This window comes from Arvicola amphibius, chromosome 8, assembly GCF_903992535.2.
Source record: "Arvicola amphibius chromosome 8, mArvAmp1.2, whole genome shotgun sequence".
Taxonomy (NCBI): domain Eukaryota; kingdom Metazoa; phylum Chordata; class Mammalia; order Rodentia; family Cricetidae; genus Arvicola; species Arvicola amphibius.
Genome location: NC_052054.1, coordinates 102,001,264 through 102,013,531, shown reverse-complemented (window position 1 = coordinate 102,013,531; position 12,268 = coordinate 102,001,264). Strand labels below are relative to the sequence as shown.

Here is a 12,268-nt window from a genome sequence, read left to right as displayed (position 1 = left end):
TGCTCATCTCCTTCCTCCACTTGCACAGTCTAGGATCCCGGCCAGGGAATGGTGCTGCCCACAGTGGGCATGTCCGTAGGGGCATCTGTCAGGTGGTTCTAGCCTGCCAAGCTGACGAAAAGCACCAACTGTCACAGAAATCCTTGATGGTTTGTGGGAAGGAGCACTATACCAAATCTGCTTCCCGTTCCTTCTTTCCAATGGGACATGCTCTTTATAACAAGGTGAATGTGACTCTCCCATGGTAACCAAATGCCCAGGTATCCAGGCGCACCCTCCCCCGTCTCTGCCTTGGGCGTATAGAACTTAGATCTGTCAGTTCACATCTTTCATCACTCATCCTGGGAAATGTGGGGTAGTTATTTCTCATCATTTAAAAAATTTATTCATTGATTTTACATCCTAACCACAGTTTTCCCTCCCTCCTCTTCTCCCGTCCCCTCCCCCGCCTCCCCTCTGCCTCACTCCCCACCAACCCACCCCTCCTCTATTTCTGTTCAGAAAGGGGCAGGCTTACCATGGGTGTCAACAAAGCATGGCATTTGATCATATTTTTTTTCTGCCCCATTCTGTCTGTTTCTTGGACCCCAACTAATAATGTCAGATTTTTATATTATGCAACAGTCCCTGATCATTTTATTATCATGCATTTTCCTTTCTATTTTTCAGGCTGGGAGCTTTATGCTACTTTGTTTTCAGGTTTGCCGTGTCTCCCCCACCCCACCACCTACATCTCCTCTTTGATCTGCTGTTGGGTCTTCTGTAGATAAGAGCAAGATCAGGCGTAACTCCAAGGAAGGGGGTCATGCTTGGCACCTGATACTGCTCTAAGGATTTTATCCCTAAGGGAGAGAGAGGTGGGGAAGCAAGATGGTGTGTGTCTTGGCACCCATCTCTCTGCTTCCACCCTTCCTATGTCTGTTAAAGAATTTTCAGTTTTCTTTCCAAGTCATATGCTGGCATTCTTTGCCTAATGGCTGCCCATTGCTTTTCCAGGCAAGTGTTGGCCCTAAAGCCTCGGGCTCCAGTCTCACCCAACAATTCCAAATCTGCTCTCTCGTCTGATGCCCACTTCCTTGGTTCCATCTGGACCCCACTGCCCCGTACAACATCTCGTACCCTGTGTGCCCCTCACCCACTGCTGCATTCCTTCATTCTCACCACAGGTTCTTGACAGTGATCCACCCATCTGAGGACAACCTAAATATTTCATAATCCACCGGTCTGTAAGTACTGACCACTGTCTAGCTGGATAAGGGGAAGAAGGCCAAAGCTAGTTCCCCCTCATTATCTAGGTCCTGATGTTGGTGTCAAAGCCAAGGGCTCATGGGGCTAGGGAGGTAGAACCTGGCTACAGAGAGTGTGTCTGTCATGTCCTTCTGCCTTTGCAATGCTTCCCGGGCAGGTCACCATTGCAGGAGCTGGAGTTGTCTCCAGAGAGGCAGGAAAGCTCTCTCCTATCTTCCCCCTTTCCTTTTGTTCTCCCCAAATGAAACTCTCCAGCACGCTTGGCAGTGATGCTAATGGGAGGATGCCATCAGCATACATTACCGTTTTATTAGTCTGTTTCTCCATTTTGATTCTGAAAATATCCTGATTTAGTCTAATTGCGATTTCACCGTGTTCCACAGGCAGGGAAGGCAGGGAAGGTTTGTCCTGGGGGTGGGGGGCAATGGAGACACGACCCGGTAGGATTTTTCTTCCTGCCCATATGTCTTTGAAGCTGGACCATTAGCTCGAAGGCATGCATTTCATCTCTTCACAGTGTGACTCAACCTGCTTCTGGGACAAGTAAGCGCCTAGGGTGTGTGTCTTGCAGAAAGCAAAGAAACACTCTAATTCTAGGTATTTTTGTGTTCTCTAAAGCAGGAGCGGCTGCCGAAGCCATCTTATTCCTAAATAATTTAACTATATTCAAAGATAATCTGATGTTATTGTAGGAAAGTGTATTTCTAATAAATTCCACTTGATCTGGGTGAATCAATTCAGGCGGTACATAATTGAGTCTGTTAGCAAGGACTTTAGCAAGAATTTTGCAATCAGCGTTAATTAAGAAGATGGGACAATAATTTGTGCATAATTCCGGATCTTTTCCTGGCTTGTGAATCAAAGTAATAAGAGCAATGCTCAGGCTGGTGGTGGGATAGTGTCATTAGATTCTGATTTATAAGTACTTAGAAAGGTTTAATTTCATTTTGCTGCGAGCAGGGTCTCCCAGCCCCCACAGTGTATGACCGGGCGGGCTAGCAGCCGAGTTGGTGGGGAACATCCCTGTTTCCCTTCCCTGCCATGGGTCACCTCCTGCTTCTGGTGTCTTCTCTTATTCTCTAGAGGAGAATCTCATGCATTTGTCCGTCCATCCTTCCTTCTGCCTGTCCTTCCTTTCTTCTCCCTCTGTCCCTCCATCCCTCCCTCCTCTCTTCCCCCCTCCTCCTTCCCTCCCTCCCAGTCTTTTGCTCAAATATTCAGAACTAGGGACTCTGAACTATTAATATTGCAGGTAAGCCTGAATGCACATACGTGCATGGGTGCTGGTGGTGTATGTGTCCCTGGGCTACCAGCTCAGTGGGTTGTAACATCTTCCATGGGGAAAGTGCCTTCATGCACCTTTTTGTACAGTGCCTTTAGGTGGGCAGGCGGCCTGAGCCCTACCTGGAGGTGGCAGTCCCCATGCTCCACTCTTTTTCCTCTATCTTCCCCTCTTTATTAATTCATTTTTTTCATTTATTTTACATCCGGATCCTAACTTCCCCTCCCCCTCCTCCCATTCCCTCCCTCCGCCTCTCTCTCCAATCTACCCCTCTCCACCTCTGTTCAGGAAGGGACAGGCCTCTCATGGGTGTCAACAAAGCATGGCATATCAAGTTGAGGTAGGACTAAGGGGAGCTTAATATTAAGTCTGGGCAAGGTAATCCAGCATTTGGAAATAGGTTCCCCAAAGTCAGCCAAAGCATTAGGGATAGGCCTGATTGCTACTGCCAGGGGTCTTACAAGTAGACCAAGCCACACAGCCATCACACAAATGCAGAGTCTAGGCTGGTCCCATACAGGCTCCCCAGCCATCGGGCCATAGTCTGTGAGCTCCCATGAGGAGGCCAGTTGTTCTCTGGGTTCCCTTGTGGTGACTCTGACCTCGTGTCTTGTACACTCCTTCTTTCCTCTCCTCAACAAGATTCCCTGTGCTCGGCCCAGTGTTTCCCTGTGCATCTCTGCATTTGCTTCCATCAGTTACTGGATGAAGGCTCTCTGATGACCATTGGGGTAGTCACCATACTGATTACAGGAGATGCTTAGTTCAGGCTACCTATCCACTACTGACAGGAGTCTTAGTTGGGGTCTTTCTTGTAGATCTGTGGGAGTTTCCCTTCCATTAGGTTTCTACCTGACCCAGAAATGCCACCCCATCCAGTCAGCTCTTCCATTACTGTCCCCCTCCATCCACCCCTCAACCTGATCCCTCATGTTCCCATCCCCACCCGACCTGCAGTCTACCCAGGAGGTCTCTTCTTCTCTTTACCAGGGAAATCTATGTGTGCCCCTTTGGGCCCTTCTTGTTACCTGGCCTCTCTAAGGTTGTGCATTGTAGCATGGCTGTCCTTTACTTTACAACTAATATCCACGTATGAGTGAGTACATACCATGTTTGTCTTTCTGGGTCTGCATTACCTCACTCAGGATGATTTTTTTTCTAGTTCCATCCATTTGCCTGCAACTTTCCTGATGTCCTTGTTTTTAAACACATGGTTCCACTCATACCTGGTGGCTGATTACTCAGCGAACAGAGTGAGTTTTGGTGTTCTGCCAAGTGCAGCCCCAGGTGAACTCTAAGGTTCATGAGGTACCAAGGGGAGCATTGGATACACGGTGCCTGGGAGACCTCAACTGGGTTGCTTAACATCTCTGAGCCTCATCGTAGCCCTTTTCTTCCTTAAAGTGGGAAGATAACACCTCTTAGGGAGTGTATTGAGAAGAGCAGGTCAGTGTGGCATTGCTGGTTCCTCTCTCTCTCTCTCTCTCTCTCTCTCTCTCTCTCTCTTTCTCTCTCTCTCTCTGGTGGTTTGAATGAAAATGGCCCCCAAAGGAAGTGACACTATTTGGAGGTGTGGTTTTGTTGGACTAGGTGTGGTCTTTTTTAAAAAATGATTTTTCTTCATTCATTTTAAAAATTTTAAGTGTATTGGTGTTTTGCTTGCATGCGTGTCTGTGTGAGGGTGTCAGATCCTCTGGAACTGGAGTTACAGACAGTTGCGAGCTGCCATGTGGGTCCTGGGAATTGAACCTCGGCCCCCTAGAAGAGCAACCAGTGGTCTTAACTGTTGAACCATGTCTCCAGACCTAGATGTCATCTTACTGGAGGAAGTATGTGGCTGTGGAGGTGGCCTTTGCGGTCTCATAAATGATCGAGCCACACCAAGTGAGGAAAACCACTTCCTGTTGCCTGCAAAGATGTAGAACTCCCAACCACCTCTCCAGTACCACGTCTGCCTGCACGCCACCGTGTCCCATCATGATGATAATGGACTGCACCTCTGAACTGGAAGCCACTTCAGTTAAATGTTTTCCTTTATAAGAGCTGCTGTGGTTCTGGTGTCTTCACAGCAATAGACACCCTGACTAAGACACCGTGCTTCCACGCCAGGCTGGCGGCAGGTCTGTTACACTCTGCTGAGGTACTTGCTCCCCATTGCCTCATAGCCTGGCATAAATGTGCCTCCTGGTTTCCTACCAGCCATTCAGACAATACCACCGCTTTGCAGTGGCCCCCAAACTAGTCAGCGGAACTTTCTGGTGAAGGTAGGGGCTGTTCTGCGCAGACCTTTGCGGGAAGAACTGCTCAGACAGGCAGGGTGTCTGCAAACGGGTGATGCTAATCTCCTCCATGGACACAAGTCCTTCTTGGAACCCTGGCTGGCAGAGAGCCTCAGAGTTGACACAGACTGATATCTTGTCCTTTATTCTCCAGTGAGGAAATTAAGCTTCAGAGGAATGGGTCGACATAGTCAAGGCTCCATGGACAGTGGCAGAGTGAGAGCCTGGGTCATTTTACTCTGAGACCTTTGTCTTGAACACTATACCACACTCACTCGGCCGTCATGTCTCTTTAGTGGCAGGAGCCACATGTGCTTTCTCCACTTAAATGTCCCACGTGGTGTCTCTCTCCATATGTAAGGAAGTATGACTGATGTGGCGTGGTGGACCAGGCTAAGTGTCTTGGCATCTTTAGCATACACCCTTGGGTAAGAAGCCCCTTCACAACTGGTCCCCGTTTTCACACGTGTGCACGTCTATTGCATGTTCCTGTACACTCATTCCACCTATACATGCTACCAGGGAGACCTCTTAATAAAAGCTCAATTAGTCTTTCTTTAGCTTTCCCCTGGATGCTTAAATACCGTTGCCCTAAACACAACATAATACACCCGTTCCTCTATTTCCATCAGAAACTCAAGTAGCATCTTGACTCGTATATGATGTACCCTCCGCAGAATCACAGAATGCTGATACCCTTAATAATAGCAATTAGTAATCAGTTGTTTCTTAAGTATGCGATTATGGCAGTTACTAAATTGTACAGCAGAAGCATTTGAGGGGTTAGGTGGGTCTTGGCACCCTCCTCCCAGCCACCCTTTCCCCCTCTCTGTACTCCAGTCAGTATGGAAAAGAAGTCAGGACGAATGATGCGATTGTCGTGGACAATCGATAGCAGGGGGTCAGCTTTGGCTTGAAGTAGAATGAAATATTTCCCTGCAGAGGAGCACTGTTCACTGGGTCTGCATCCATTCAGTGCGGGGTCCACCGAGGGGTGTGGCTAATCCACGTCAGCACTGTGCCCCATGACTGAGGTTCTCCTCAAGGATGAGGATACAGGGTGTGAGAGGGCCAGGGAGGAGTACGTGAGTTTGGAACATCTGGTGGCATAAAAAAAATAGCCCAGGGAGACAGCTCGGTGAGTAGAGAGCTTGCTGCACACTCCCAAGGATCAGAGTTCAGATCCTGAGCATCCACAGAAAAAGGCAGGCACAGTGAGTGGGCCGTGTCTGGAATCTCAGCGCCTGGAGGTGGAGGGGGGGTTGGGTTGATCCAGGCTTCTGTGAGCAACATTAATTAAACTCATTAGGACGGACACACACACACACACACACACACACACACACACACACACACACTACAAGTACAACCTGACTGGGAAAAGGAGTGGAATCAGCAGGACCACGAGGGAGTCTAGAGATGGTAGTAGGTGTGAATAGGATGCAAATATTTTACATATATGTATCCAATGTCATAATGAAGTCCAATATTATATATAATAAACATATCATATATAAAATATAATAAGTATCTTAAATGAGGAATATAAGAGAAAAAGAAAAGCTTGATAAAAATCTTGGATGGCATTTTCCTGTCTTTGGCTTCTGACTCACCATGGGATCACTGTCCTGTATCCCACCATGATGCTGTATCCCACCATGATGCCATATTCCACCATGGGATCACTCTGTCCTGTATCCCACAGTGATGCTGCATGCCAGGTTACAATGTAGTCAAGGGAGTGAACAGCTAAGTTTTCTGGTTCAGCATACACAGTCTCTCAACCTGTGAGTTCAAATAAACTTCTTTGCTTCATAATTATCTAGCACCAAGTATTTTGATAGAACAGAAAACAGACTAAGACGGCCATGTTTTCCAATAACAAATAGAGATGAAGGGTGTATGTTCTTGCAGGGGAGGAGGTGAGGTGGCCACCTGGATTAATAGTGTGACCTTTCAGAGAGGTGACCTTCCTGAGTGGGGTCTGGAAGAAAGTGGGTGGCAAAGGTGAGTAGGGGCGGGGAAGTTCTTACTAGAATATTTCTGTTAGGAGAGCAGAGCTGATTGTGAGTTGTTCTGAAAATACACAGACAAACAGACACAGACAGACAGACAGACAAACAGACACACACACACACACACACACACACACACACACACACACACACACACAAAGCCCCTCATCCTTAGAGTGAGCATAGAGCCTGCAACCCAGGACACCTCAGATTCCTCCCAGTGGGCAAGTGGGAGGATCTTGTCTTGAGCTAGATTGGGTTGGGAGTTACAGTGACCCCTGCTAAAAGGGCTGAGACCTAGCTAGAAGACTCTGGCCCTTTCCCAGTATCTTGTTTGGTCCCCCACACCCATTCTTGCTGCAGAGCAGGTGTCTCCCAAGACACCTGGAATCTGGTACAACGAACCTTCCCTTCCTGATGCCTCCTCAGGAGGTGATGGCTCCGTCTTCGGTCTCAGCTATGTTTCCTAGTTTCTCTGACCTTGTAACAAGGGGTACATGAACAGCTGGCCGGCTTCTCCAGAAAAATCTGCTTCCACAACTTTCTCAGCAGGAGTCTCTCTCTCTCTCTCTCTCTCTCTCTCTCTCTCTCTCTCTCTCTCTCTTTATTTGTTGGAGAAATAGGTCCAGAGGCCAATGAGCCCACGATGGGCAGTCCCTCTTCAGCTTTTTGTCTATGCTATCATCTTTTGACCCTTGCCTGGCGCTCCATCCACTTGGGATTGTCCTTGGGGTGGAAACGTCTTCTCTTCTGTGGAGAATGATTTTGCCCATGACACTTGATTCTCATTTTTGTCATGTGGTGGGTATACCCCGCTCTGCCCCTCCCCAGCTCCTCCTCTGTGTCTTCCCAGCCGTCCACATTCCTGAATTCTATACAGGGTCCATGTGATCTTGAGTCTTTATGCCCCGTACAGGCTGCAGTCACCTGTGCCACAGTGACCACTTCTCAGGAATCCCAAAGACCGCACGGACATTTTAATCCCAGTAAGTCTTGTGAGAACAAAGGGACACAACCCATGACCTAAGGCAGTAGGTCTTAAAGGATGGCCAAGAGTCAACAGTTTCATGGGTCAAAGTTCATGTGAGATAAAAGCATGCCAACTTCAATTTGGGACCATTGTGAGCCTTTAGGATGCCAGTGTCTCTGAGGGCAGTGCAGGGACCAGGTCCAAGTTCAGTCCATCCGGGAGCTTCTCTGTGAGGCTCCAGGACCTACCAAGGGAAGCCCGCTCTCATGACCTACAGGGCACTCAGGGACACTGGTCAGACACACAAAGCACCATGCATAGCTCACACAGTGTGTGATGGCAGCTCACCTTCTCCTCATATGCTGTCCCATATCCAGAAGGGAGAAGTCTGGGTATAAAAATCTATAAGCAACAGACTTGGGGTGGGAGGACTGTAACTTCCCTGACATATTTTGCCAGTTTCCAGCACTCTGAGAGTAACTGGATGGGAAAGACTTTGCACATAATTAGCCACATGGGAAGAAGTGATATGTTAAAGAGAGCACTCCAACATACAATTCTTAACCATTCGGGACATGTTAGCAAGAGATGTGCAGACAGGACCCTCGCCCTGGCCAGGGCCCCAGCTGGTGACAGGTGGAATGACTGCAGGCTTCAAGGGAGGCAGTGCATTATAGGAAGCTCCGAGCAGGTGAGATCTGCAGGCAGGAGCTGGGCGTGCACGGTAAGACCTTTGCTGACTGAAACAGTGACCTGACCCTTCCCTTTCTAGCACATTCTACACGCTGTACTGAACAGGAACCCAGAGGTCAAGGAGAAGCTGAGGCAGTTCGTGATGATCAGCGCAGGGCAGAGTGCAGAGGGGGTCAAGAGGGCAAGTATATTATTGCCAACCACATGGCCATCTGTGAAGACAAGACTTCCTCCTTTTGATGCCCCGACCTGGCTCCTGAACAGGTGTGCTGAGTTGAAGGTCAAGGCTGATGGGCTCGTGGACTCCAGATATGAGGAATAAGAAGCACCTCTCTAAAAGGAGCTTAAACATCGCATATCACAAGGAAGGCTGGCCTAGGAAGGATACTCCCGCCACAGGCGTGGGATGGATTTCTCAGAGGTTCCAACCTTGAACTTCCATCCTCCTCCTTTCTGAGTTATTCCCTGGCAGTAGTGTTTCATGCATGCTCCTCATGATAACACATACATGTACTTATGAGTGTGTAATGTCATGTGTGCCCATGGATACATGTACATTAGGAGGACTGACCAGGGAATAGACCTGAGGGCTCAGGACTAGAACCATGGGGACACACCCGACTAGCTAGAAAGCAGTTGACAACAATCAGTGGTCAACTACAGGTTAAGAACAGCCTTGCAGCAAATGTGAGCAGGAGACCATGTCTATGTTACATAACAACGATAAAAAGGATCAAGGGTGTGGGAGACATTGGCCATGGATTCACACAGACCAAGGCAACACAAAATCCTGTGTCTGGTGCGTAAAGAAAGGATAGCTAAGGCCGGGAAGATGGCTCGATGGGTAAAGTGCTTGCCAGGCAAACACGAGGACCCGGGTTCAGTTCCCAGGACCCAGGTAGAAATGCTGGGTATGGCAGTGCATGCTTGTAATCCCACAGCTGGGTTGACTGAGATGGGTGGATCCCTGGGCTCTCTGGCCCACCAGCCTACCATACATGGTGAATTCCAGGCCAGGGAGAGAGCCTGTCTCAACAAAACAAGATGGGAGGAGCCCGAGACACAACACCCGAGATTTCCGACTTCTGTGCTCCCCAGGCAATACACAAGTGCACCAATGTGAACACACACACACACACACACACACACACAGAGAGAGAGAGAGAGAGAGAGAGAGAGAGAGAGAGAGAGAGAGAGAGAGAGAGAGAGAGGAATGGCTTACTAGGAAGTAAGAATTGCTGGCACACTCTTATTAAACTGACAATTTCAATATGAATTCTCAAAACCAGGAATGCTCATGCTCTTTGGGGGCCAGGACAAAATTTGCTTCCTTACTTCCTTTTGGATTTGGGAAAAATATTTCAAGAAAATTCTATATTTCTGTACCAGTCACATGGTATTATTTATAAGAAGAGTAATATAAAGACATTCTTCGGCAGACATTTGGTTTAAGGGTTTTGTGGTTAATCTCCACATGTGATGGATTTATTTTATTTTTAATTATGCATGCACATGCGCAGTTAAAAAATTAATAAAATTGTGTGTGTGTATGCACACATTTGTTTGCACATATGAGTATAATGCCAGAAGAGGGCGCCAGATGCCCTGGAACTGCTGTTCTTGGCAGTTGTGAACCCTCTGGCTGGGATGCTAGAAACCCAACTTAGGTCCTCTGCAAGAATAGTACCTGTTCTTAACCACTGAGCCATCTCTTCTGCCCCTATTGTCCATCTTTTTGGATGTGAGAAAAGACATCACATGACTCTGGTGACATAGGGAGCAGGTCTGTGGAATTTACACTCTAAATGGGTAGAGGAAGAGAAAGATGAGAACAGCCTGTCCTGGGGCAGAGCAGAAGCTCTGATCTTCTTTAGATGGTTTTGTGTGATGCTGGACTTGATGCTGAGGTTAACACCTGTATGTCCTCAGCATGCGCCATAGGCAAGTGTGTAAGCAGTGTTGAAGATGAAGTCACCTTGGCTGAACCCTAAGAACAGAACAGAAAATGCAGCCAAACCTGGGGAAGAAGGGACTTTATGACTGGTAATTAGACGTCACAGAAATTGCCAGAACAAAGGCAATTTTTGGATATTGTAGATATTTGGATATGTTTACACAGAAAGTGTTTCTGTAGGCATGTCTGTCTGTCCAATGATTGCCTGTCCAGACCAAACAGTTGTATCCCTGGTGACCTAAGGATTCTGCATTTCTGGGGATGGAGCCCAGAGCCCTGGGCATAGTGGGCAAACACTTCAGCACCCAGTGACGCCTGCAGTCTCACCCTTGGTAGTGATCCTTGCAGCAATATCTTAGGCTGTTCTTCTTGCTCCCTGTGGTGATTTGAATAAAAATGTCCCTTATATGTATGTTCACAGGGAGTGGCACTGTTAGGAGGTGTGGCCTTGTTGGGGTAGGTATGGGGTTTTGGGAGTACGTGTGTCACTAGGAGTGGGCTTTAAGGTTTTAGATGCTCAAGCCAGGCCAAGTGTCACTCCCTCTTCCTGCTGCCTGTGGATCCAGATGTAAAACTCTCGGCTGCTTCTCCAGCACCATGTCTGCCTGCATGCTGCCATGCTTCCCACCATGACAATAATGGGCTGAACTTCTGAACTGTAAGCCAGCCCCTGTTAAATGTTTTCCTTTATAAGAGTTACTGTGGCCATGGTATCACTTCATAGCAGTAGAAATCCTAAGATACCACCTTTTACCAGCTTCTGTTTGCCACCTTGAACATGCCTGCAAATTACTGTCTGTCACAGTGCCTGCCTGCCAATACAATTATTGCTGTGGAGATCCTCTCTATTTATTATTATTATTATTATTATTATTATTATTATTATTATTATTACTGTTGTTGTTTTTGAGACTGGGTTTCTCTGTAGCTTTGCAGCATGTCCTGGAACTAGCTCTTGGAGAGCTCAAACTCACAGAGATCCACCTGCCTCTGCACCCTCCCACCCCCGAGTGCTGGGATTATAGGCATGCGCCACCACTGCCCAGCCTCCATTTGTTATTTCGCTTAACACGTAGCTATATGAGGAATGGATATCAAGGATGCGTCACCACCTGTCGGAACCCTTGCCTTCCCTCCCCAGAGCAGACCCCAGCATGCTAGAATTGGCCTGTGGCCTCTTGGGGTTACCTAGCAGTGCACCCGTGGGCAGCTGAGCTGAGGGCTCCTTCATCCAGTCGTCATTAGCCAGCTCTATCACGGCGTCCACAGGCTCTGCTTCAGTGCAGATCAGTTCCCGCACCCTGTCCTCGTCCCCAGTGGCCAGGGCAGACTTTAATCTCCTCACGAAGTCTGAGCCGAGGGGGTAATCTGGTGGCAAATCCCAGCTGGACATTGTGGTGTCCCTGTGTCGGGGCCAACCTTCTTTTCTTCCTCTAATTAATGTCCAAAGTTAGCCCTGTCCCCAGAGCAGCGCAGGTGGCTATAAATAGAACCAGGGCTGGGTTACGGTCAGCAGGGAGGGCCCAAGCTGCCGCTGCTACCTTGATGGCAGGGCTGAGGAGGCCTCTTCCTCGGGATCACTGTGCAGGTTTCTACACGGAGGGGCAGTAGGCTGTTCAGTGTGTTTGGAGAAGTGGTAAAGCTCTTTAGAGGGGATGTTGTTTGAGGAGGTTTGATCAGTTGCCTTTCTCATTGTTGTAACCGAATACCTAACAGGAAGCAGGAAGTAACTTAACAGTGTGGGAGGTGAGTGGGGGGGCCGATTTTGGCTCACAGTTGGAGGGGCTACAGTCCTTCAGGGAAGAACAGGACAGTATAGGAGGGAGG

The 12,268-nt window shown here is 48.3% G+C and overlaps 1 protein-coding gene across 1 annotated transcript in view; it reads right to left on the bottom strand.

The window, feature by feature from the left end:
• The window catches only part of Asb18 (ankyrin repeat and SOCS box containing 18), a 64,927-nt gene extending 53,093 nt beyond the window's left edge, over positions 1-11,834 (bottom strand). Inside the window, exon 1 of the mRNA XM_038340124.1 lies at positions 11,630-11,834. Coding sequence (XP_038196052.1) covers positions 11,630-11,834 — 205 coding nt within the window. The remainder of the gene's footprint in view (positions 1-11,629) is intronic.
• Positions 11,835-12,268: the final 434 nt, after the last annotated feature.